At 36.9% G+C, this 26,743-nt stretch overlaps 2 protein-coding genes across 6 annotated transcripts; both read left to right on the top strand.

Moving 5' to 3' along the window:
* Positions 1–1,369: 1,369 nt before the first annotated feature.
* LOC110871799 (disease resistance protein RPV1-like) lies at positions 1,370–26,299 on the top strand. Of its 5 annotated transcripts, none has more exons than XM_035976356.1 (9): positions 1,386–1,980; positions 2,170–2,649; positions 4,732–5,839; positions 5,944–6,129; positions 6,370–6,414; positions 6,714–7,001; positions 7,527–8,402; positions 8,498–8,598; positions 26,184–26,299. In XM_035976356.1, exons 1-9 carry the CDS (start codon positions 1,796–1,798, stop codon positions 26,188–26,190), a joined length of 3,276 nt encoding a protein of 1,091 aa, XP_035832249.1. In that variant the 5' UTR covers positions 1,386–1,795; the 3' UTR covers positions 26,191–26,299. The 5 variants fall into 5 exon arrangements, with proteins under 5 accessions (XP_035832248.1, XP_035832247.1, XP_035832249.1 ...); XM_035976357.1 differs by lacking the exon at positions 26,184–26,299 and adding an exon at positions 8,670–9,289; XM_035976355.1 differs by lacking the exon at positions 26,184–26,299 and having other exon boundaries at positions 1,370–1,980; positions 2,204–2,649; positions 8,498–9,289.
* On the top strand, positions 21,950–26,743 carry LOC110871800 (TMV resistance protein N-like). Its single transcript, XM_022120535.2, has 6 exons — positions 21,950–22,212; positions 22,397–22,876; positions 23,048–24,164; positions 24,267–24,470; positions 25,016–25,900; positions 26,003–26,743. The coding sequence occupies exons 1-6, from the start codon at positions 22,025–22,027 to the stop codon at positions 26,624–26,626; spliced, it is 3,498 nt and encodes a 1,165-aa protein (XP_021976227.1). The 5' UTR covers positions 21,950–22,024; the 3' UTR covers positions 26,627–26,743.

The raw sequence follows: 26,743 nt of genomic DNA, 5'->3' as shown, positions 1-26,743 counted from the left end.
CGCCAAAATAGACCAACCATTCAACCAAAAGAAAATTTGACTCTTAGATGAGATTTTGATATGTGAATAAAATTTACTATTCATAAGAAAAAAGGTAGCGTCTTAGTGAAAATTTGGCGACATGAGGAAAACTTTAGCCTCAAATAATGACATGCGGCGATTAGAACTTTATATTTTCAAAATTTTACCATAGGTGGAATAGCCATGTTAACTAGGGATGGGTCTAGTATCTAGACCTAGGGCATGTTTGGCTAAGATTTTTGAAACAACTTATTAACTTTTTGAAAAAGTCAGTATGGAGTGACTTATTGACTTATTGGTTTTTTCCCCTCACATACACCCTTACTGGCAAACATCATTTTGGAGCTTATGACTTTTCAAAAAGCCAATAAGTCAATAAGTTGTTTCAAAAAGCTTAGCCAAACATGCCCCTAGTTAATATGTCTACTTTACCGACCAAAATACATCAGTACAGATACTCAAGTTAGGGGCTTTTGTTATTTAGTAATAACGGGTACCGAGGTTAATTTTGGTATTCCCGCTTTGAGTACCAAATTTTGTATACTAGAGTTAGATTTAACTATGTATGTTGATATATAAAATAAACCAAAACTTTCCTTGCAAAAAATGATATCAAAGTGAAAGCCGTTAATGAAATTTGCACTCAAACTAATGTTTAAAATTTAGCAATTTAGCAGTTTCCTCATGTGCAGTTTTTCATTTTGAATTATCAATAATTTAATTTGTGTAAATGGTAAATCTTAACTTATGTATTCATTGGTAATTAGCAAGAATTCTTTGTGTTTTAAATTGTGTAAAGTTGTAAATTATTATGTTTTCTTTTAAATTTCAAACAAAGAACTTGACATTTTCCTGTTTGTGGATGATTTTAAGCATTTTTATGTCATATTTTCCAATTTTTTACTTACAAGAGAAATTTCCTTTATTCAACTTGTGTAATATGCGGATCTATAACCCTAGTATAGTATATGTATATATATATATGTGTGTGTGTGTTTGTTAATTAAAATTGTTGGAGACTCTCAAAGAAACCATAACCGCCTTCATCGGACTCTCTCCCACTACTTTCTTCACTGTACTCATTGTCGGTGTCACCATCTACTACATCGTTTCCGTTTTGTTCAGTGGATCCTCCATCACTACTTTTAAAATTATTTTTATGGTTTTCAGTGGAGGTAAAACATGTGTAGATATTCTTTTGAATATGTTTTTTTGTTGCTATACTGAACCAAAATAGATATCGATTGAAACCTCGTAGCGTAACGTGGATAATCTTGCTAGTTTAGTATATTAAGTAAAAGTGAAATAAATAATAGGCTCATCTAAACTTGCTAAACCTGCAAGACGGCTGGAGCTCGCTCCATAAGTGAAATCAGGCTTGTGCTCATATACTAAACAACCTTACTTTTTAGGTGATCTTGAATAGCTCGCGAGTAGTCTAGCTTGTCTACAACTCTAGTTTTAAACAAGTGATAAGCTTTTTTGTGATAAAAGTTAAACAAGGAGCATTTTGAGATATAATAATAGTTGGTCAAAAAAGTTGAAGAAAAATAAAGGGTCCATTTCCAAGAACCTTCCGACTTTGGCCGTTCAAAAAAAATAAAAACCTTGCGACTTATTTAATCGAAATGATGTGTAAAAGACACAAAGTAGTTGTACCTACCTAAACATAATAATATCTTTATATGTATTTACTCACATACACATTACACACACACACACGGAGACTCTGAACCAGAGAAACAAGACCATCTCAAAACACTCATCATCAACAATGGCTGCTGAACTCATGGAGACTCTGAAAGAAGCTATAACCGCCTACACCGGACTCTCTCCCACTACTTTCTTCACTGTTCTCGCCGCCGGTATCGCCGTCTACTACATCGTTTCCGTTTTCTTCATGAGAGGCTCCTCCGATCACCGTCAACAACACAGCCCAATGTCTTCCGAACAAGACAGGTGTTTCTATCCTCGATCTTTTAGGGTTTGATTTAGTATTGCTTATCTATTCCTTTTTGAAAAATTAATATAGCATTCATGCTTCACTTTTGGGGAAATTGTTAAATTTAGTGTTATACCACCTCTCTGTTTCTTTCTTTGACCTAATTAAGTTCCACTGCTTTCTTTCCCAACAAATTCGAGTTACAGATCAATAGCTGATTCTTCATCCTCCTCTTCTCAGTCGATTCATCATGAGGTCTTTCTGAGTTTTAGAGGAGAAGACACCCGCAGGAACTTTGTGGATCATCTCTACAAGGATCTTGTACAACAAGGAATCCACACATACAAGGATGATGAAACACTTCCTCGGGGTGAGTCAATCCGTCCTGCCCTCTTGAAGGCGATCCAGGAATCACGGATAGCTGTTATTGTATTCTCGGAAAACTATGCGGACTCATCTTGGTGCTTGGACGAGCTTCAACATATTATGGAGTGCATGGACACGAGAGGGCAAATTGTTGAGCCCATATTTTATTTTGTAGATCCATCGGATGTGAGAAATCAAAATGGGAAATACAGAAAAGCATTTTCCAAACATAAGAGGGAAAATAAGCACAAAGTTGAATCATGGAGAGAAGCCCTCAAAAAGGCAGGCAACCTATCTGGATGGGTCATCAATGAAAACAGGTAATTTTCTCTCTTTTTTATGCTTAAGATATTTTGCATTCTATAAGGCTACACGGTATGGTGATGATCCTCCCTTGGAGGATGGTCCGCCACGTAGGCTAGGCACGAGGATGGGGCAAACCGGCAAAGAGGATGGAGGTATGAAAATGGGAGGATGGACCTAAAATGTATATGTATATATTGTATGTATAGATGTGTGTGAGAGGGAAAGGGTAGATTTTTGTCTTCTTGTGGATCATCCCCAACGTCCCATACTTGACGCCAAAGACGTAGCAGGGGGGACGGTGTTGGGGTCGGCGCCGTTCCGGAACTATCCGGGGACGGTTCCCAGAAGCCTAATGAGTCTATGTAAGTTTTGCTTTTATTGTTTGACAAGTCAAATGAGCAAATTTGACAGATAAGAATAAAGCTGGTCAAATAAGTTAGTAGGCGTGTTTAATTAAAATATAGTTACTATTGTTATAGTTTAATTTTTAACATTGTGGTTTTGGTCCCGGTGGTATTGCTATATTTTACAAAATCTAAATGTCTTACAATTTTTATACAAAAGTTTCTATTTTATTGCGGTATTGATCCACCACACTAACTCAATCCAATTTATAGTTAAGGGACATTTACATATAACCCCTTATTAATAGACCTTATTACATATTTACCCAACTCTTAAATCAATTACATATTTTCCTTTTTTTAAACCATATATATTACGTATTTAACTAATTAATAATTTGTATTATTTATAAGAAAGTGTTTAATTCATGGTGCCAAGTGGTTACTAGTACATTCTGAATTAGCCACGAGACTATAAAGTGAGTGGGAGCGTGTTCTAAATTCTAATTATCCTTACTAGTGATTTTCATAGGCACTTCGCGGCGGGAATTTGGTTGATATATGTTCGATTCGTTACGATACCGACACTCACTATAGTAATCAAAAGAGAAAACCTTACATCAATTGAAAACAACAAAAACGAATATCGATATTGGTACAAATGTTGTTTAGTTGATATAGATTCACTTGGTTTGCGTTCTATGTTTATTTCAAGATTGTCATATAAACTTTATTGAAAACAACTATTGTGCCGCTATCGTACCAAACCAAACCGAAATCGACTGAACAACATTTGTATCGGTACCGGTATTTATTTTAATTGTTTTCGTTTTCGATAAACTAAGATCATATCGCTACCATATCGTACCAAGCTGGACAATATCGGTACCAGTATGTAATAATTTTATGGTTTCCTGGTTGATAACAGATATCATGTCGCCACCTTAGTGAACCGAATTGAAACCGCACGAACAACGTTTGTTCATTATCGGTATTTATTTTTATTGTTTTTACTTTCGATAAACTAACATTATACTCCTGTCTTGTTGTACCAAACAACATCGGTATCTATACACATACTCATTTTTATAGTTTCCAGTTTCAATAGTTTTTCATTTATACAATTCTGTCTGTGACGTTAATTGAATAACGGTACCAGTATCGTGACAATTCGAATCGAGCTATACCATTCAAACAACATCGGTATGGATACTGGTGTCCATTATTATTGTTTTTAGTTGATGTAAAACACGTGTTGATTTCTATACTGAGTGCATGAAACGTACCGGTACTTTAACGAACCAAATCAATACTGATCCAATGCCCGCTTAACATACCATCACCATACACAGACAAATAACTTGGAATGTTAAAAAAATTAATAAACATAGATGCAGATTTAAAACACTTGTAATAAAAGTTAACGCACCTAAGTTATTATAAAAATTCAAATTGACAGCTAAATAAAATGCTACGAATAAAAAATAAAAAAAACAAATGCCTAAGAATTTTATTACTAAAAATATCAAATGAATAATAGATAAAATATTAAAAAAAACAACTTTAAAAAAGAAATCAGTTACTATCATCACAATTGCCAAATAAAAATAGTTACCAATTACTATTTATTAATAAAAAATCAAATAAATATTAGATAAACTATTACTAAAAAACAATAATAAATATTAAAAAATCTCTAGTTACTATTCATCACAAGTTTGTATTAATATATATAATTTATCCATTGTGCAGTTATGAAGCAAAATGCATCAAAGAAATTGTTGATACAATTTCTAAGCGGTTGCCTACACTAACTACAAACGTCAATAAAAACCTCGTTGGAATAGAGGCACGCTTGCGAGATCTAAAATCAAAGTTGAACATTGGGTCAGACGGTGTACGCATTGTCGGGATATGGGGGGTTGGAGGTGGCGGTAAGACTACTCTTGCATCTGCTGCTTATGCCGAACTCTCTCACCAATTTGAAGCTCACTGCCTTCTTCAAAATATCCGTGAGGAATCAAACAAGCATGGTTTGGAAAAGTTGCAAGAAAAAATTCTCTCAATTGTTTTGAAAACAAAAGACATTGTGGTAGGGAGTGAGTTAGAAGGAAGAAGCATGATAGAAAGAAAGCTACGTAGTAAAAGGGTTTTAGTTGTTCTTGATGATGTTGATGATGTTAAGCAACTAGAGAAGTTAGCCGGAGCGCATGATTGGTTTGGTGAAGGGAGCAGGATAATAATTACAACTAGGGATGAGCATTTGCTAACCCGCCATGCAGACGAAGTATATGAAGTGAGCTTGTTATCACATGATGAGGCTATGGAGCTCTTTAGGAGACATGCATATCGGAAAGATAAACCTATAGAAGATTACGAGATGCTTTCAGAAGAGGTAGTTTCTTATGCTGGTGGGCTCCCTTTGGCACTTGAAGTTCTTTGTTCTTTTCTATATGATAAAAACAAGGATGAGTGGAAGTGTGCCTTGGCCAGGTTAAAAGATATCCCAGATGATGAGGTCATAAAGAGACTCAAAATAAGTTATGATGGACTTACAGCTGCTGAGAAAGTGTTATTCTTAGATATTGCATGTTGCTTTAAGGGAGGGTATAAAGATGTGGCAATGGAGGTGCTTGATGCTTGTGATTTACACCCTGGTATAGGGATAACGGTGTTGGTACAAAAGTCTCTCATAAAGGTTAATTCAGATGATGAATTTGAGATGCATGACTTGATAGAAGAAATGGCCCACTGCATTGTTAGAGGGGAACACCCTAATAATCCTGAAAAGCATACCAGGATTTTGAAGAAGGAAGATTTAGCATACCTCTGTGACTTGGGGGCAGATCCACCGCCAATGGTTAAATTAATTTTACAATAAAATATTTCATATACATACACATCTAATGACCCTTGTGTGTAACGTTACTGACACAATTTGGTTCCCTTGAATAATTAACACAGGAAACTGAAGTGTTACTTTACAGCCTTCCATGTCTATCTAATGTTGTTGCAAAAATGAAGAAACTTCGGTGGATTCGTTTGTATCACTATCCAGCATCTTCATTCCCATCAAATTTTCAGCCAAAAGAGCTTGGTTATCTAGAGTTATATGGGAGCCAACAAAAAGAACTCTGGCATGGGTATAAGGTAGATGAGTATTGTTGTTTCACAAATCAATGCAATAAAACTGTGAAATGAATCACAAAATGAACATACTAATGAGTTAATTGCATTTAGTTAGTTGTTTGTTAGATTGTGGTTATTGAGTCTTAGACATCTCTATAAACAGAGGTTTATATAACAAAAATACATGTCATGCTTTCTCTACGAAATTAGGAGTCGATTAGCTTAGTTTCGATTTTCCTGAATAGTCAGTCAACATTACAGGAAATGCCAAATGCTTTAAGGAAACTTTTGATGATATTGCCAGAGGTAATAAATTTAATATTACAAGTTGTGTATAATATAACAATATTCTGAGCGTAGATTTTTGGGCAAGGATCGAGGAGACTTTTAGACTATATGATGTAAAAATGATATGATGTTTTATGCAATTGGAATTTACTATGCATGTTAAAGAGGCTGTTATTTTGAGATATTAAGATGGTAAAGTTTGGGTATAAATTAAGAGCTCCTTCCTAATGATCCATGGGCAAGAAGTATGCCAATGTGAAAGGAAATTGTTGTATACTTGCCGATTTATCTGACTTTTGCTACTTGTCTTGAAACAGCATCTACCAAATTTGAAAATTCTTGATCTTACTTATTCAGAGAACCTAATCAGGACACCAGATTTTGAAGGCCTTCCATGTCTTGAGAGATTGATTTTAGAGGGTTGTGAGAGTTTAGAAGAGATTCATCCATCAATTGGATATCACAAAAGGCTTGTTTACGTGAACATGGAAGGGTGTTCAGGACTTAAAAGCTTTCCACCCATCATACAGATGCAAATGTTGGAGACTCTTATTCTCTCTGAGTGTCATGAACTTCAACAATTTCCGGATATCCAGTCGAACATGGTTAGTTTGGTAACCCTTCATTTGCATTTAGTTAGTTAGTTGTTGTTTTGAGTTTGTTACACATCTACAAACAGAGGTGTATATATATATTGCATACTTCATTAAGAGAAATACATATCATACTGTCTCTGTAGATTAAAGACAAATTAGCTTAGTTTCAGTTAGTTTCCTGTATAGTCAACATTACACGAATGCCAAATGATTTAAAGAAACTTTTGATGATATTGCCAGAGGTAATAATAAATTTAATAGTACAATTACAAGTTGTCTATAATATAACAATATTCTGAGCGTAGATTTTTGGGCGAGGATCGAGGAGACTTTTAGACTATATGATGTTTTAAGCAATTGGAATATACTTTGCATGTTACAGAAGAACAGAGGTTGTTATTATAATATGCTAGTATAAGTTTGTCTATAAATTAACAACTCCTGTCCTGCCTAATGATTGTTATATGCCAATGTGAAAGGAAATTGTTGTATACTTAATTATTTATTTGACTTTTCTTACTTTTCTTGAAACAGAGTCTACCAAATTTGAAAGTTCTTGATCTCTATGGTTCAGAGAAACTAATCACGACACCAGATTTTGAAGGCCTTCCATGTCTTGAAAGATTGATTTTATTCGGTTGTAAGAGTTTAGAAGAGATTCATCCATCAATTGGATATCACAAAAGGCTTGTTTTCGTGGACATGATGTGGTGTACAGCACTTAAAAGCTTTCCACCCATCATACACATGAAAAAGCTGGAGACTCTTAAATTCTATGATTGCAAACAACTTCAACAGTTTCCGGATATCCAGTCGAACATGGATAGCTTGGTAACCCTTGATTTGAGTTGTTCTGGTATAGAAATAATCCCACCCTCAGTTGCACGATTTTGTACCAACCTTGTTTCTTTTAATTTATCTCATTGTCACAAACTGAAAAGGATAGAGGACAGCTTTCTTCTCTTAAAAAGTTTGAAAGACCTGGATCTCAGTGGTTGTATGGGGTTACAATCTTTTCATCAAGACCGGTTGGTGAGCCTCAAGCTACCTCAGTTTCCACGTTCATTAAGGGAGTTGGATCTTAGTTTGTGCGAATTGGGAGATGGAGACATCCCATCTGATATATTTTGTGAGTCATTAAACCTACAGGTACTAGACCTAAGTCGTAACAACTTTTCAAGATTACATTCCAGCATCTCACAACTCCCGGGTCTCAAGCTCCTCAATTTGTCAGGCTGCATAAACCTTGTAGAATTGCCAGACCTCCCATCAAGCATAGCTATTCTCAGAGCAGATGGTTGTGACTCACTTGAAATTGTAAGAGATTTATCATACTATAAATGGTTGTGGAAAGTCTCACTTTTGGGGGTGGTGAAACTGAATAACAGGGTACTACTTTCTATGCTTGAGGTATAACTCTTATCTTGTTTTTTGAATTTCAATCTTTTTTCTAAACTTTCAATATAAAAATAGTATTCATAATAACTGGAATGAAAACATGGCAGGAAAATGCAGTTAAAGATCGCTTTATGAGTGTCTCACTTCCCGCGGTTGAACCATCAAGCATTTATACCAAACTTGTCACATTGCAACTTCCACACAACTGGTACAGTGACTTTAGTGGATTTTTATTATCATTACGCGCTCCTGATTACTATTACTATTCGTATCGCATAGTAATTAAGCAGAAGATGTCCACGGATCACTCTGAAAAGTCTGATGAAGATTGGGAACAGTGTAAGTTTGGTGAAGATCACTCTGAGAAGTTTAATAACGATTTGGGACCATATGACTCTGAAAGCGTGGGCACGGATTACTCTCACGAGTCTGATGAAGATTGGGAACAACGTAACTATGAAAGGGTGGGTTATGTACCCTTTAGTTCATTGAGGCACATCCCATGGTTCAATCCTACATACACTCAAAATATTTCATTTCAGGCTAAAGATATATATGAAGATAACCCGGGTCTTAATGTAGAACTTGTTCGTAGTAAAAGTAAAATAGGTGATTTAAACGAACACCCAATCGATTACTCAGAGTGTTGGGATGAAGAATTTGAAGATGACAAGACATTTGAGATCACATATGATTCACAGTCCTCTGAAACACAGATTTCATGGAAACATTGGTAATCGATCTCAGTTTCAAATTTCAAACATTTGCCAACATTTTGTTACCATTTAAAGTTTGGTTTTGCTTCTCCAGCATCATTGCAGCCTAAAAAAAGTTGTAATAAATTTTCCTTTATTATCTCGTAAGACTTCACATTCTATATTTTGTTCATTACCAGGTTTCATATCGTTTTTGTTGGTTGTTGCTCCCCTTTATGCATACTTTCGTGCGTATAAGCTAAAAAGGTATGTTATTTGTAGAGGATACAAAATGGGTTAAAATGAGATAGAGTTGAAACGACATTTTTATACGGGTCAAAATAAGGTTGGTTCTCCACAAACACTTTTTTTTTCTATTTTTCTATGTTTTTTTCGATTTTAGTGTATTGGCTATCATACAAAAACATTATTGTTACAATAATATTGATAACAAAACACAAATCAAATTGACTAATCGGTTACAAAAGGAACTGAACAAATATCTGGCACCTACCAGGCCATCGATATTTTCTTTACGGTTACTTATTTCCTCAACAAATCAATTCCCAAATGTTGTATTTTTATTTATTAGAAACCCAATATTCTCATAACTAAGTATATACTTGGGTGAGGATGAAATAACTCCTAGTTATATATAGCATTTAAGGGTGCTAGTTTCGAAATTGGTCGACTTATATGATTACCAAACCTATTTTTAGAATACGTTCTATGTAACATTTTTCATGCATGAGTAAATAATAACTTGTTTCAAGTTGATGCATGACGAGATTGCAATCCACTGCGTATCACATAAAATGGAAGCTAAAAAAAGGCTAGATATGTTTTAACTAGTGTTTACGTATAATTAAAGTGCAAAAACTTTATTATCACATCATAAGTTCTATCAAACAATACAAATAAGACTATTTATAAACTATTATGACAACCTTCGGTTACGTCAAATAAGCCAACATATATTTCACTAGAGACTTAAGTAAAACATAAACATCATCATCATACTCAGTAAATCCCACCAATAGCAAAGCTAAGGTAGGGTCTGAGGAGGGTAAGATGTAGACAGCCTTACCTCTACCGCGTAGGAATAGAGATACTGCTTCTAGTGAGACCCCCAACTCGATAGTAGTTTTGCATCAAGCCTCGGACATAAGACACATAACGCTTAGCAATCAAGACAAAGACCGATTACTCGATTAGTGCATGTACCCTTTTGTCTTTTAGCTATCAACGCCACCACATGATGCATGATTAACCATCCTCAGCTTTTAACGTTATTTTCACGAAATTAGTAAAATAACGTTAAAATTAGTGCACTTTCACTTTTGCCCCCCATGGCCCACACATATATACATTATATGCGCATACCGCAAGCGGGCCGTAAAATAAAACATAAACGAAATTAATATTTCGGTCAAATTAACTAATAGCTTAAACTTAATTACGATTAAAAGTATAAAATAAAAAGTAATTTACCAGAAGACTTAACAAGGACTGTGAAGTGTGTCGGGTACATAAGCCGATTGAGACAAGGCTTGAAATCTATAAAAAAAAAGTGCCAGTAATTACATTTATGTAGTAGATATGGAGAAGATTCTTAACATTTGAAATTTTTTTAGTAAAGATGGAGTTAGTGGATTTGTATGTTAGGGTAACTTTGGTGATAGATGGTTGTGGATTAAGAAAAACTAGTTAAAACTTGATTAATGGGCAAGAACCATAGATGGATAATTGATGATTTAGTAACGAAGTTAGATCACTTGTTGGATTTTTGTAACACCATTTATTACCTAGCGTTGCATATTTTTAAGTAGGGTGAGTATGAGTTGGTTTGGTTTGATTGTTGTTATTTGAAGACCATAATTTATTGGTAATATTGGTTATCAAACGATGATTTAACTTTTTGTTCGACCAAACCATTTAACGAAAATTTTAAAATTATTTTCATTTTTCATTCGGTTGTCTTTGTTTTTCGATTAAATTGACTTTCTATTCATATATACATAGGTGAAATAATTTTGAGAAACCAATTCTTAAAATAGAACAATTTGGAATTTGATTAGAGAAAAATTGTTCTATGGATTCTTTAACAGAATGACGTAGCTATGATTTCGTATAGAAAACTAGATGTTTAAAACCTTCATATTCAGTTACCTTTTAGTATAATTTTTAATTTAACATTGGTTAAAGATTCATGAAGTTCATTTACAACAACTGATGACGTGGTTGGGGTTGTGTTAAGAGTATGCGTGTTGGACCTCACTAAAATAATGCTCGCGCGATGCAATAGAGAACACGGGTAATCACGAACATGTTAATTTTTAAAGTAAAAATATATAGCAATATCATACTCAAACAAAAGGGATTAAAATGCTCCTTCTTATTGTGTAATTTTGTTAAAAATATGTTAACATATGAAAAGTTATCATCGTTTAAAAATCATGAGGGTAGATATGGAGGCTCGAGAGCTACTCGTTAAAAATATGTTTAAGCTAGGGGTGTAAACAAGCCCAGAGGCTCGAGAGCTACTCGTTATCGGCTCGGGTAAAAGCTCAAACGAGCTGAGCTTTAACGAGCCCGAGCCCGAGCTCGAGCATGAATTAGAGCTCGTTTAGTTATCGAGCCCGAGCTCGAGCTTTGAACACAAATCTCGTTTAGGCTCGCGAGCCTAAACGAGCCCAAACAAAAATTTATTTATTTTTTATATAATATATTAATAATGATGATAACATTGGCGAGTCGAGCTCGAGCCGAGCTTTGGCTCGTTCAAGCAATATTGAAGCATGCTCGAGCCAAGCTTTTAGCTCGTTTGAGGTTGTTCTCAAAATAGCCCAAGCCGAGGTCGAGCTTTGGGCTTTACTTGCGAGCCGAGCTCGAGCTAAAATAAGTATGCTCGAACCGAACCGAGCTCGAGCTCGAGTTCATAAAAACATGACGAGCCGAGCTTGAGCCCAGTTGTGCTCGGGTTCGGCTCGGCTCGTTTACACCCCTAGTTTAAGCTAAGTGATGTAAAATGAGACCACAGGTCAATGTTCAAATTCATGTTTATTAATAGATAACATATTTGTATAGATTATATTGTATTGATTAATGTTTCCATATTCTTTGTATGCTTCCCTAAATTATGGGATTATAGTTTATTATATAATGGAAACCCTAGAGAGGGAGAGGGATCAAAGGATCCTATTGTTTCATGGTATCACGAGACCAGAAACAACCCTAATTCTCTTCCCAGCCGCCGATCTCCTCCCCTGTTTCTTTCTTCTCGGCTGTAAACCCTCCTCCCTCCCTTGTCTCCTCTAAAACTCCTTTGCTATGGAATCCAAAACTCTCCACCCGGCCGTCACGGTCTCCAACATTAAAACCGCCATCCCCGTCACACTAGAGATGGAAACCGGCCATTGGTCTACATGGTCGGAATTATTTAAACTCCACTGCAAGGCTTTTCAAGTCTACGATCATCTACTACCCCGCCCGCCACCTGCCGCCAGCTCATCCACCGACAAAGATAAAGATAAAACCGTTGAAACCTCTGCTGCCAACGAAGCCTGGGAGCGCCTGGATTCCATTGTCCTTCAATGGATTTACGAAACCATCTCTCAGGATCTCATACACACTATCATCAAGCCTGGTACGACCGCCTACCATGCATGGACTACCCTTGAGAACCTGTTTCAAGACAACAAGAGTGCTCGCACTTTTCATCTTCGCCATCGATTCACTACCACTCGTCTAGAGAATTTTCCTAATGTTTCGGCCTACTGTCAAGAGCTTAAAGTGCTATCCGATCAGTTAGCTAGCGTCGGAAATCCCGTTGACAATGATGCCCTCGTTCTACAACTCATTGCCGGTCTCACCGAACAGTATGAAGGCATCGGCACCGTGCTTCAAGGTCAAGATCCACTGCCGCCATTCGCCACTGCCCGCTCCAAACTATGTCTCGTTGAATCACACAAACAGGAACAGGCTCTTCATGCAGCCAAAGCCGCGGGCACGGCCCTTCAAACATCCACCCGCCCGGCTCCTTCAACCCCAGCCCCAGCCAATACCGCGGACTTCTCTTCATCTTCTGACCGCGGTCGCGGTCGTGGGCGGTCGCGTGGTCGTGGTCGCGGTCGGCATGGCTCCGGCAGAGGGCGTTCACAATTCAACTATTGGCCCCAACCATACCCACCTTACAACTACTGGCCGCCACCTCCTTATGGGTGGTCGGCTAACGGGCCGCAACAACAGTATTCTCCACAGTGGGCCTCGCCTCCATGTCCCTATCCTACCACCAGTTCTCGGCAAGCCAACAACAATGGGGTAGGAATTTTAGGGTCCAAACCATCGCAGGCTCATCATGCGGCATATGTTCCAACGGACATCGATCAGGCACTTAATGCAATGTCATTGAACCAGAATGAGCCAACATATTTTATGGATACCGGGGCGACAGGTAACATGTCTAATACCTCTGATAATTTTCACTCTTTTTCTAATAATAGCATGGGACAACAAATTATCGTCGGTGATGGCTCCACCATCCCGGTACTTGGACAAGGCACCAAAACATTATCCAACCCATTCCCTCCTCTTGTTCTTAAAAATGTTTTATATGCTCCCAAACTGCTTAAAAATTTAATCTCTGTTCGTCGGTTCACTACCGACAACTCTGTGTCTGTCGAATTTGACCCTTTTGGTTTTCTTGTGAAGGATTACAGGAGCCGGATCCCTATCCTTCGGTGCAACAGCAGCGGTGAACTTTACCCACTCGTGCTTGGACCTGGAACCACCACCTTCCCAACCACCTTTGCTGCTGTCACCTCTACATTATGGCATCAACGTCTAGGCCACCCTGGACGTGCTCCTTTACAGTCTCTCAAGTCATCTTCGTCTATTATTTTCTCCAGTTTAAATAAAAACATTTGTCAATCTTGTGTACTTGGAAAAAGCACTCGTTTGCCTTTTGCTAATTCTGTTACTCGTATTTTTTATCCATTTGATTTAATTCATAGTGAGTTATGGACTTCTCCAATTTTGAGCTCTAATGGTCATAGATATTATATTTTGTTCATTGATGATGTCACTAATTTTTTTATGGACCTACCCGCTGTCAAATAAATCACAAGTCTACACCACATTCTGTCATTTTCACAAATTAATAACCACCCAATTCGAACGGCCAATCAAAACCTTTCAGTGTGATAACGGTACCGAGTATGTCAATCATTCATTCAAAACATTTTTCGCTACACATGGTATTTCTTTTCGACACTCATGTCCTCACACCTCTTCCCAAAACGGTAAAGCCGAACGTATGATTCGGACTATCAATAACATGATTCGCACTTTACTCACTCACGCCTCTTTACCAAATACCTTTTGGCATTATGCCTTAGAAACCGCTACCTACCTCCTAAATATCTTACCCGTTAAACACTTGACCGAAAACACCCCCACCGAAACCCTCTACCGACGCATACCATCCTATGACCATTTGCGCGTCTTTGGATGCCTATGTTATCCCCTCTTCCCCAACACTACCATTCATAAACTTGACCCACGGTCTACCCCTTGTGTTTTCTTGGGGTATCCACCGAACCATCGCGGTTACCGGTGTTTCAACCTTCACACTAAACAACTTATCATCTCTCGTCACGTGGCGTTTGATGAAACAACCTTTCCTTTCGCCAACACGATCCACCCTTCCCCAAACTATGATTTCCTAACCACCTTCCCTCCCATCCTTTGGCCTCACATCCAGCCTTTCACTCAGCCCAATACATCCGTCCCCAACCAGCCCAATCAAATCCCTTCCTTCACCCCCACATCGGCCCAAACCAGCCAACTGTTACCACCCTCCACATCGGCCCAAACCAGCCCACCCTTACCACCCTCCCATTTCAGCCCCCCCACTTCACCTGCTCCGGCCCAACCTGACCACATAGCCCAACCTTCACCACCCACCGCCCATACCAGCCCACCCGTGCAACCGCAGCCTGACCTCACTACTCCACCACCTCCGTCCACCACAAACACCCGTACCATGCGCACCCGCGCGATGGACGGCATTCTCAAGCCTAAAGCCCGCCTAAACCTTCATGCTTCCACCATCGTTCCTCTTCCCAAGAGCCCAACTGATGTCTTGTCCAATCCGGTATGGCTCAAAGCCATGAATGACGAATACCATGCTCTTATCAAGAACGAGACGTGGGAATTAACTCCGAGGTTGCCTGACATGCACATTATCCGAAGCATGTGGTTATTTAAACACAAGTTCAAATCTGACGGGTCATTAGAACGTTATAAGGCGCGATTAGTTTGTGACGGTCGCCTTCAACAAGTGGGTGTTGATTGTGGGGATACTTTTAGCTCGGTTGTTAAACCGGGAACGATACGTATGGTTTTAACCCAAACCACATGAGGATTGCCAAGTGAATAATTTACTCTTTTTAATGGCATAATGATTATATTAAAACATAGACCACACTAGCAAACTACTACTGAATAGCCATTATCAATTTACAACGATAATTACATAATTTATACCACTTTAAACCATACAAATTACACTCCATATCATAAAATTTAGGGGTGTAAACAAGTCCAGAAGCTTGAGAGCTGCTCGTTATCGGTTCGGTTAAAAACTCAAACATGCCGAGCCTGTAATAGAGCTCGTTTAGTTATCGAGCTGAAGCTCAAGCCTGAAATACAAAGCTCGTTTAGGCGAGCCCAAACAAAATTTTACTTTTTCTTATATATAATATAATAATAATGATGTTAACATTGGCGAGCCGAGCTTTGGCTCGTTTAAGCGATAATAAGGCGAGCTCAAGTCGAGCTTTTAGCTTGTTTGAGGTTGTTCTCAAAATAGCTCGAGCCGAGCTCGAGCTTCACATAAACATGACGAGCCGAGCTCGAGCCTAGTCAGGCTCGGGTCCGGCCCGGCTGGTTTACACACCTAATAAAATTTCACTCTATTGATCTATCAAAACCACATATATCGTTTTCGGTTTACCTTTTATACTAATTTCTCATTACAATATACAAAAATGTAATTAACAATATAAAACGTTGTGCAAATATCAATAGGGTTGAGTTCTAGAGTGAACACTAGTGTATCTGCGAACTGAGTGAAGAAATCATGACCATTGATTTACACACATGTATGGCTAGGATTTCATTATCAAATCGTAAAATACACTAGTGTATTTCATCATCCTATGGCTAGGATTAGTTCGCGCAGTTCGCACAGTTCGCAAATACACTAGTGTTTGTTATTGTTTTGATTGAGATTGCATGTTACTTCGTGAGTAAAAATATCAGTCATGGATTTAAAAGTGAAACCATAAAAGTTATAAATATTTTATGTTATAAATTATTGGTTAGGATCAAATAGCTAAAAATATAAAGTCGTAGGAAGTGTATCAAACGGACTTCTATTGAACTCATTCATTCAAACGACATTGGACCCCTCATCGAATTCTACAAAATGAGATACTAGGTTTTCGATTTTGGATGCTTAGCTTGTAGATTTTAAAATTTTTGTTTGAATCATTATGTTTTTGTAGGAATCCGTTCGTGTAAAATAAATAAAATTCTTTTATTAACTTGAAATTACAACTGAAGGAAAGCAGAAAATACAATACAAGTTACAACTGAAAAGAGTAGACAAACAAGAACAGAAATCCGAATAGAAAAACTGTTCTTTGGCTGAGGATCGTGTTAAACACGGGTCCCTTAAAACAAATTTCGTATCTCTCAGGAGAACACGTTTGTTTCCAGGATACAAGAGCCGCAAGCAGTTGTACTGCCGATCTTGACTCCAACCCGAAGGTGTACCTTGCTTCTTGAAAGATGAAGATCGTTGTAGAGAGGGATTGCAGAGATGTGTGTTATCGGTGTATTTGGTCTTCAATATGATGCTCCTATTTATAGTTGCAAGTCTTGAAGAAACTGAAAATTAATTAAATGGGTGAATTAAACTGCATTAAACGTCTTTAATGCACTTTAATTCGTCATTTAATTCTCAGTCAAACACATTAACTTCGTCAGTTTCAAATGCTGAATGTAACTGCACTAGCATTAACTGCAGCCGGAAGCGCGCACGCCGGTCTGCACCCTCATGCGCGAGCCTCTACGAGCACGCCACACAGTCGCGCCGTTTTGGCTCACTTTGGTGCGCTGCGCACGTCACATCAGGCCCATGCACCATGCGCGCAACCGCGTGCGAAGTGCAAAGTGCGCCATCAAAGCGCCACATTGCGCCTCATCGCCCACGCCACGCGCGCGCGTGTGCGAGCGCGGGTGCGAGTTAGGGTCCGCACTCTTCGCGAGTACACTAGTGAGTGCTTCCATGAAACAATAAGGATGGAGAGATCCTACTTAAATACCCCTTTAAGTTCCATCTCTCATCCGATGTGGGACAAGATGCCACTTTCCCACATATTTCAACATTCAAGTTTCAAACACCAAACTTTGAGCATCGATATCTCATTCATCTTAGCTCCGTTTTGGACGTGGTTTAGTTCATTGCGAAGACCTTCCAACTAGAACACAAACCCACAAATAAATATATAAAACCCTCTCATTTTATTATATTTATTTGTAGTTCAAAATAAGAAAAAGTTATTTTCCTATACAAAATTTCCAACAGTTTTTTATATATTTGTGTCGTTTTTTTATAAGTTTAAAGTTATTACCTGCTATTATGGTTCAAGTTACTTTGAACGTGATCGTTATTTTATACTTGGAATATATAATTTAAAAGTGATCTTCAAGAAAATACAAAGAACTATCGATGTACCGAGTGTGAAATGTTGAAATCTTCCCTTGCTAGTACATAATTGCCTTCACATTTGCTTTTATAAATTGTAGGTGAGTTTATGGGTGATAAGATAGTTGTGGGAAAACAATAAGTGTGATGGGACAACACTTATTACATATGTATATTAAATTTCTTCTTCTTTTTATTTAAACGGTGAACACACCAATTTTATACTCTAAAATTCACAAAATATCTAGTTTGTGTGGCTTAAACTCACATTATTTTACGGAGATAACTACTTAGTGTCAGTACCCTAAATGACCATTAATATATAAATTTACTATTATATTTTTAAATATGTCAACCATGCATGTCCTAGTCATTTTATCTATTTAGTTTTGTAAATTAAGTTAAAGAGTTATTAAACGAGCAAATGCTACACCTTTATAACGCTATCTGTTATGGGTTCACGCTTTTTCACTTCACATTACTACCACGTCATAAAGTAGTTGTCATTTTACCGACACATCACAACCTCATTCTCCTTGACTTTCTTCCAATAACATCTACTATGGTTTCACCCCTTTCACGAAATATCAAAAAGTTAAAAAAAAAAAAAAAAGAAGAAGAAAGAGCTTTATTAGTTGAAGCATGGGACCCACCACCTCAACCATCTTCCACGCCATGACTCTACCCACACCGCTCCCACCCCGCCCCTAGCCACGCCTTGCAGTCATTAAGAGTTGTAGGTTTTGTTTTAGATGATTTAGTCCGACCATCCGCCACAATGCATGATCCAACGGTCAATGCTACTCCACTTACCACACGGATCTTTTCACAATTCACATGCCTTCTTTTAAGCATGTGGTGACCTTTTTATGTACCTGTTAAAATATACAAATAATTAAATATAATTTGAGAAATAAATACTAAGTTATATAACGGGAGCGTTTTATAATAAAAATAGTCGGTCAACAAAGAAAAGATAAAAGGAATCCAAAGACCCTCGCCTAATTTTATCCACATTTTGTGATAAAGTCGTTGTTAGGCAATAAGTGTGATGGACGTACGAATGGGGACACAACCCCTAGGAGTGTTCACAATTCATTTTTTTTTTTTGTGAAACTGATAAACAAGTTTTAAAAAGTTCAAAACTGAAAATAAATCAAAATGTTATTCGGTAAACTCAATAGTTATTTTATTCTTTTGCAATTATTTATTATTGGATTGGGTTAGGATTTAGGATAAAAGAAAATTGGGCTAAATAACAAGGGAAGGATTAATTAAAAAATGAGTTTTGTCTAAGTAGTATAAAAAGGATTGGAGAAACACTTTGGATGGAAGGACATTTTGCTCCTAAAATATAATCTTTCACCTTTTTGTTTTCTCAAATAAGTAGGATGGAAAGACATTTTGATTCTAAAACACAAAGTTTCACCTTTTTGTATTCTCAAAAAAATATAACACAAAAAATCTATTACAAAAAATCAGTGGAAAAAAAATCTAGTACAAAAAAGCAAGCATAGAAAATGTAGCACAAAGAATCTAGTACAAAAAATTAAACACAAAAAATCCAGCACAAAAAAATGTAGCATAAAAAAATCTAGTACAAAAAATTAAACACAAATATCCGCATAAAAAATTCAACACAAAAGTGCTATAAAACATAGAAATACAACACATTTTTTGGGTTTTTTTAGCTGACATATTTTACATAGCAAAAGGGTACTCAAGTTAAAAATAAAAAAAGGCTCGAGTTTATAGTGCAATTTTTTTCTTTTTAAAAATAATGTCGTATAAAAAGTTTTGAACATTTAAAAATAGGATATTCCAAAAATACTCTTACACCATTATTTTCATCTTACCCGTTGATTTGAAAATAAAAGGTCAAGATCCTTGTTATCCTAGTTGGGAAAAATTAACTTTTTATTTGATTCTCCCCATAAATAACAAACTTTAATAACCATTAATTGATTTTCGATTTATTTGTTTGAAACCGACTCGAATTCTAAAATTATGGTTTCAATTTTAAACCGAATAGGCGAACATGTGATTAAGTTTGGTTTTAAATGATTCTAATGATTCTAATTCAGTTCGGTTTACAATTTGATAAGTTTGAAACCAGATAAGTAACCCCTAAACACCACCATTCACAATAACATATAAGATTTGGTAATACTATAGTATCTTAATAGATTTAGTTATTATTATTTTTTTTAATCCGTATTCTAATTTTATAGTAATTTTACTTTGAACTGACTTTGATATACTATTATATTAGATCAAATGTAATATGTTGTTAGTGTATGGTTAAGAGTATAACATGGTGTCTATAACACACTTATTGTAACTCTAATAACAACAATTAAATACAAAGTCAGATTTGATATCATAGTTTGAAACAACCACCAGAAAACACCACCAGAGTGGTGGTTGACCACCGCAGCCGCTCAACCACCACCACTCTACAACTTTCGCACGGTCTTCATCATCTCCTACCTGTGTCTAAACCTACAATTTACAACTATGTTTTAATTAGGGGTAAATGACCCGAGCCCATCTAAGCTTGAGCTCAAGCTCATTTAGTTTATGAGAGCTCAACACTCATCTCTAGATACACCATTGTGACATGTTTTTAATCTACATTTATACCGACTCTTTGTAATGCACAACCGTCGTATTTATCTTTATATATATTTTAGGGTGAATTTTGTTCGAATAACTTGTATTCGTATACAATGACATAACTTTTTCATGATTTTTAAATATACCATTGCGATATGGTTTGTTTATCGTTAAGTTCGCGTTTTACTTTTTTTTCTACATACCGAACCCACCACGGAGCGCGGGTGATAACTCACTAGTTTTATAAATAAAAGTTATATTTATGTAAATATATGACACACACATTTATTTAGTATATAAAGTAAAGATGAAATAAATAATAAACTTAATTTAGTCAGGCTCGTGACACGGCTCGAACTATATTATTAAACAACCTTATTTTTAGATGATCTGGAGTGGTTTGTGAGTAGCTTAGCTTGTCAACAACTCACTTTTAAACATGTGATAAGCTTTTTGTAGGGCTGATCACGAGCCGAGCCGAACCGAGTGGACCTTTGCTCGTGCTTGGCTCGTTTATAAACCGAACCGAGCGGAGCGGCTCATTTAAAACCGAGCCTCAAATCAAGCGAGCATTTTTCGAGCAGTAAATATTCTGAGCGAGCGTTGAGCGAAGTTCGAGCGATTTGGACAACCCTGTCGCCCGATATAAATTTGCTAAGTAGGATAGTGACAATCTTTGGTCTCAAGTTTTCATGTCTTTAAAAACATGAACATTTCATGGCATAATATTTTTTTATGAATAACAATGTTGTCGCTGACGAAGCAATGATCATATTGCACGAACAATTACGTTGAGAGCAGGTGACGATCGACTTAGGGTAACTACATGAAACATTGAGGCGATGAGTTGTCTGTCGTTTACCGGTTTAGGGTTTAACTTTTAGATTTGATATTAATTTTTTTATTGACGTAGTTGTGCTAGTACGTATAGATATAGTTGTAAATTTGTATATAGTGGACCAAAATCTAATAGAGTGGTATATATAAAACTATAAATTTAATTTATATTTAAGTATATATGTATTGTAATGTGTGTATATATGTATAATTTATATTCGTGTATATACATGTTTATATATGTATACGTATATGTATATGTATATATATACTAATTAAAAATAATAATTCGAGCCGAACCGAGCCGAACGGACCTTTGCTCATGCTTGGCTCGTTTATAAACCGATCCGAGCAGAGCGGCTCGTTTACAACCGAGCGTCAAATCGAACGAGCATTTTCCGAGCAATTTCCAAACAAGCGTCGAGCGAGCGACGAGGGGCGAGCGATTTGAACGGCCCTAGCTTTTTGTGATAAAAGTAAACTAAGGAGCATTTTGAGATATGATAATAGTTGGTCAACCAAGGTCAAAGAAAGATAAGGGATACCAAGAACCTTCGACTAATTTCATCCACATATATATTGTGTAAAAGTACTTGATAGGGATAAGGTTTTTACCTACCTAAATGTGTATATGTATTTATTTACTCATACACACACTAGGAGACTCTGAACCACCAGAGAAACAAGACCCATCAAAACACTCATCATCAACAATGGCTGCTGAACTCATGGAGACTCTCAAAGAAGCCATCACCGGACTCTCTCCCACTACTTTCTTCACTGTATTCGCCACCACTGTCACCGTCTACTACATCGTTTCCGTTTTCTTCATGAGAGGCCTCTCCGATCACCGTCAACAACACAGCCCAATGTCTTCCGAAGAAGAAGACGTGCAAAGCAGGTGCAGTATCTGAGTATCATCAGTTTTTTAACTGTTTCAATTAGTATTACTCTTTGAAAAAAAAAATAGTATTCTGCTTCACTTTTGGGAACGAAAAAAAAAGTAAAGTTTAGTGGGAGATCAACTCAATGGGTGGTTCATACTCTTGCTTTTATACTAATTCCAAATAAATTCTGATCTACAGATCAATGGCATCTTCATCCTCCTCATCTTCTCACCCATTGAAGCATGAAGTATTTCTAAGTTTTAGAGGAGAAGACACTCGTAGGAACTTTGTGGGTCATCTCTACAAGGATCTTGTACAAAAAGGAATCCAAACATACAAGGATGATGAAACACTTCCTCGGGGTGAGCGAATCGGTCCAGCCCTCTTGAAAGCTATCCAAGAATCACGCATCGCCGTTGTTGTATTCTCTCAAAACTATGCAGATTCATCTTGGTGCTTGGACGAGCTTGCACATATTATGGAGTGCATGGATCCGAGCGAGCAAATCGTGATGCCCGTGTTTTATCACGTGAATCCATCGGATGTGAGAAATCAAAAGGGGAAATATGGAAAAGCATTATCCAAACATGAGAGGAAAAATAAGCAAAAGGTTGAATCATGGAGAAACGCTCTGGAAAAGGCAGGCAACCTTTCTGGATGGGTGATTGATGAAAACAGGTAATTTTTTTTTTTTTTTTTTTTTTTTGCGTCTTTTTTAACCTGAAATTAAATAAATCTCATACTTGACATTTAGCAATTTAAATCCAATTTCAGTTGTACAATTGGTAATTTTAAAAGAATAAGTGAGTGGGAACTACTTCTAATTATCCTTATGTACCCTTCGTGCAGCCATGAAGCACAATGCATCAGTGACATTGTTGGTACAATTTCTTCTAGGCTTTCTTCACTAAATACAAACGATAATAAAGACCTGATTGGAATGGAGACCCGCTTACGTGATCTGAAATTAATGTTGGAAATTGGGTCGGGTGGTGTGCGCATGGTTGGAATATGGGGAGTTGGGGGTGGTGGTAAGACTACTCTCGCATCTGCTGCTTATATGGAGATCTCTCACCTATTCGAAGCATGTTGTCTTCTTGAAAATATTCGTGAGGAATCAAGCAAGCATGGTTTGAAAAAGCTGCAAGAAAAAATTCTATCACTTGTTTTGAAAACAAATGAGGTTGTACGAAGTGAGATAGAAGGAAGAAGCATGATAAAGAGAAGGCTATGTCACAAAAGGGTTTTAGTTGTTCTCGATGATGTTGATGATCTTGAGCAACTTGAGGCGTTAGCGGGATCCCATGATTGGTTTGGTGAGGGAAGCCGGATAATAATTACTACCAGAGATAAGCATTTGCTATCCTCCAGGGCTCACACAAATATTTATGAAGTGAGTTTGTTATCACATCACGAAGCAATCAAGCTCTTCAATAGACATGCATATCACAAAGATAAACCTCTTGAAGATTATGAGAAGCTTTCATTGCGTGTAGTTTCTTATGCTGGTGGGCTTCCGTTAGCGCTCAAAGTTCTAGGTTCTTTTCTATATGACAAAGACAAGGATGAGTGGAAGAGTACCTTGGCCAAGTTAAAAAGCATCCCAGAAGAGAAGGTCATGGAGAGACTCAAAATAAGTTATGATGGACTTGAACCCTACCAAAAAGACTTATTCTTAGATGTTGCATGTTTCATGAGACATAACTACTTATTGTCGATGGATCGTGCAATGATGGTGTTTGATGCTTGTAATTTTTACCCAGTTATAGGGTTAAAGGTGTTGGAACAAAAATCCCTCATTAAAGTTACAGAAGGAGGAAAATTTGAGATGCATGACTTGATAGAAGAAATGGCACACTACATTGTTAGAGGGGAACACCCTAATAATCCTGAAAAGTATAGCAGGATTTGGAAGGAGGAAGATTTTGAATACCTCTGTGATATGGGGGCAGCTGCACCCTCAATGGTTAAATTAACTTTGCAAAAATATATTTTGTATATGTGCATCTAATGACGTTTGTCTATAGCGTTACTGACACAGTTTGGTTCCTTTGATTAATTAACACAGGAAAATGAAGTATTAGCTAATTTGCCACATTATATAATTAGCCATCCAGGTCTATTTGATGTTGCTGCAAACATGAAGAACCTTCGATGGATATTGTGGGATTATTATCCAGCATCTTCATTCCCATCAAATTTTCAGCCAACAAAGCTTTGTTGTCTAATGTTGAGATGTAGCAAGCAAAAACAACTGTGGGAAGGGTGTAAGGTAGGTAAATATTGTAGTTTCAGAAACCATTGCAATGCAACTGTGAAATGAACATAATTAGTTATTAGAGTTACGAATGAGTTAATTGCATTTAGTTAGTTGTTTGTCAGATGGTGGTTGACATCTCTATAAACAGAGGTTTGTTATATAGATATTACATTAACAAAAATACATGTCATGCTTTCTCTACGAAATTAGGAGTCAATTAGCTTAGTTTCAATTTCCTGAATAGTCAACATTATACGCATGCCAAATGCATTTAGTTACAGAGCCAGAGGTTTTTTGGGCGAGGATCATCGAGGAGACTTTTAGACTATATGATGTTTTAAGCAATTGGAATATACTTTGCATGTTACAGAGGTTGTTGTTATAAGATATTAAGATGTTATATCATATGCTAGTTTAAGTTTTTGTATAAATTAACAACTCATGTCCTGCCTAATGATCGATATATCAATGGTCCATGGGCAACAAGTATGCCAATGTGAAAGGAAATTGTTGTATACTTAATTATTTATTTCACTTTCCTACTTTTCTTGAAACAGAGTCTACCAAATTTGAAAATTATTGACCTTACAATGTCATCAAACCTAATCAAGACACCAGATTTTGACGGCCTTCCATGTCTTGAGAGATTGATTTTATCAGAATGTAATAGATTAGAAGAGATTCATCCATCAATTGGATATCACAAAAGGCTTGTTTTCGTGAACATGAGCTACTGTAAGAGCCTTAAAAGCTTTCCACCCATCATACAGATGAAAAAATTGGAGACTCTTATTCTCTCTACTTGCATTCAACTTCAACAGTTTCCGGATATCCAGTCGAACATGAATAGCTTGGTAACCCTTGATCTGTCTAATACTGGTATAGAAATAATCCCACAGTCAGCTGGTCGATTTTGTACCAACCTTGTTCCCTTAAATTTAAGAGATTGTCACAAACTGGAAAGGATAGAGGGCAGCTTTCATCTCTTAAAAAGTTTGAAAGACCTGAATCTCAGTGGTTGTATGGGGTTACAATCTTTTCATCAAGACCGGTTGGTCAGCCTGAACCTACCTCAGTTTCCACGTTCTTTAAGGAAACTCAATCTTAGCAATTGCAATTTGGGAGATGGAGACATCCCATCTGATATATTTTGTGAGTCATTAAACCTACAGGTACTAGACCTAAGTCTTAACAACTTTTCAAGATTACATTCCAGCATCTCACAACTCCCGGGTCTCAAGCTCCTCAATTTGTCAGACTGCATAAACCTTGTAGAATTGCCAGACCTCCCATCAAGCATAGCTGTTCTCTATGCAAACGATTGTCCCTCACTTGAAATTGAAAGAGATTTAACAGACTATAAATGGTTGTGGAAAGTCTCACTTTTGGGGGTGGTAAAAGTGGTGAAACTGAATAAGAGGGTACTACTTTCTATGCTTGAGGTATAACTCTTATCTTGTTTTTTGAATTTCAATCTTTTTTTAAACTTTCAATATAAAAAATAGTATTCATAATAATTAATAATTGGAATGAAAACATGGCAGGAAAATGCAGTTAAAGATCGCTTTATGAGTGTGTTAACTCCCAATATTCAACCATCAATCATTTATACCAGACTTTTTGTCACATTGCAACTTCCACACAACTGGTACAGTGACTTTAGTGGATTTTTATTATCATTACGTGCTCCTGATACCCTTTTCGATACCGATACGTATCGCATAGTTATTAAGCAGGAGATGTCCATGGATCACCCTGAAGAGTTTGGTGAAGATTGGGAACAACGTAAGTTTGGTGAAGATCACTCTGAGAAGTTTAATAACGATTTGGGACCATATGACTCTGAAGGCGTGGGCACGGATTACTCTCACGAGTCTGATGAAGATTGGGAACAATGTAAGTATGAAGGGGTGGGTTATGTACCCTTTAGTTCATTGAGGCACATCCCATGGTTCAATCCTACATACACTCAAAATATTACATTTCAGACGTATGTAGCTGGTCTTAATGTAGAACTTGTTCGTAGTAAAAGTAAAATAGGTGATTTAAACGAACACCCAATCGATTACTCAGAGTGTTGGGATGAAGAATATGAAGATAACAAGACATTTGAGATCACATATGATTCACAGTCCTCTGAAACACAGATTTCATGGAAACATTGGTAATCAATCTCAGTTTCAAATTTCAAACATTTGCCCACATTTTGTTACCATTTAAAGTTTGGTTTTGCTTCTCCAGCATCATTGCAGCCTAAAAAAGTTGTAATAAATTTTCCTTTATTA

The sequence above is a fragment of the Helianthus annuus genome, chromosome 8, assembly GCF_002127325.2.
Source record: "Helianthus annuus cultivar XRQ/B chromosome 8, HanXRQr2.0-SUNRISE, whole genome shotgun sequence".
Taxonomy (NCBI): domain Eukaryota; kingdom Viridiplantae; phylum Streptophyta; class Magnoliopsida; order Asterales; family Asteraceae; genus Helianthus; species Helianthus annuus.
The sequence above is the reverse complement of the archived record's forward strand: the minus strand, read 5'-3'. Positions and strand labels throughout refer to the sequence as shown.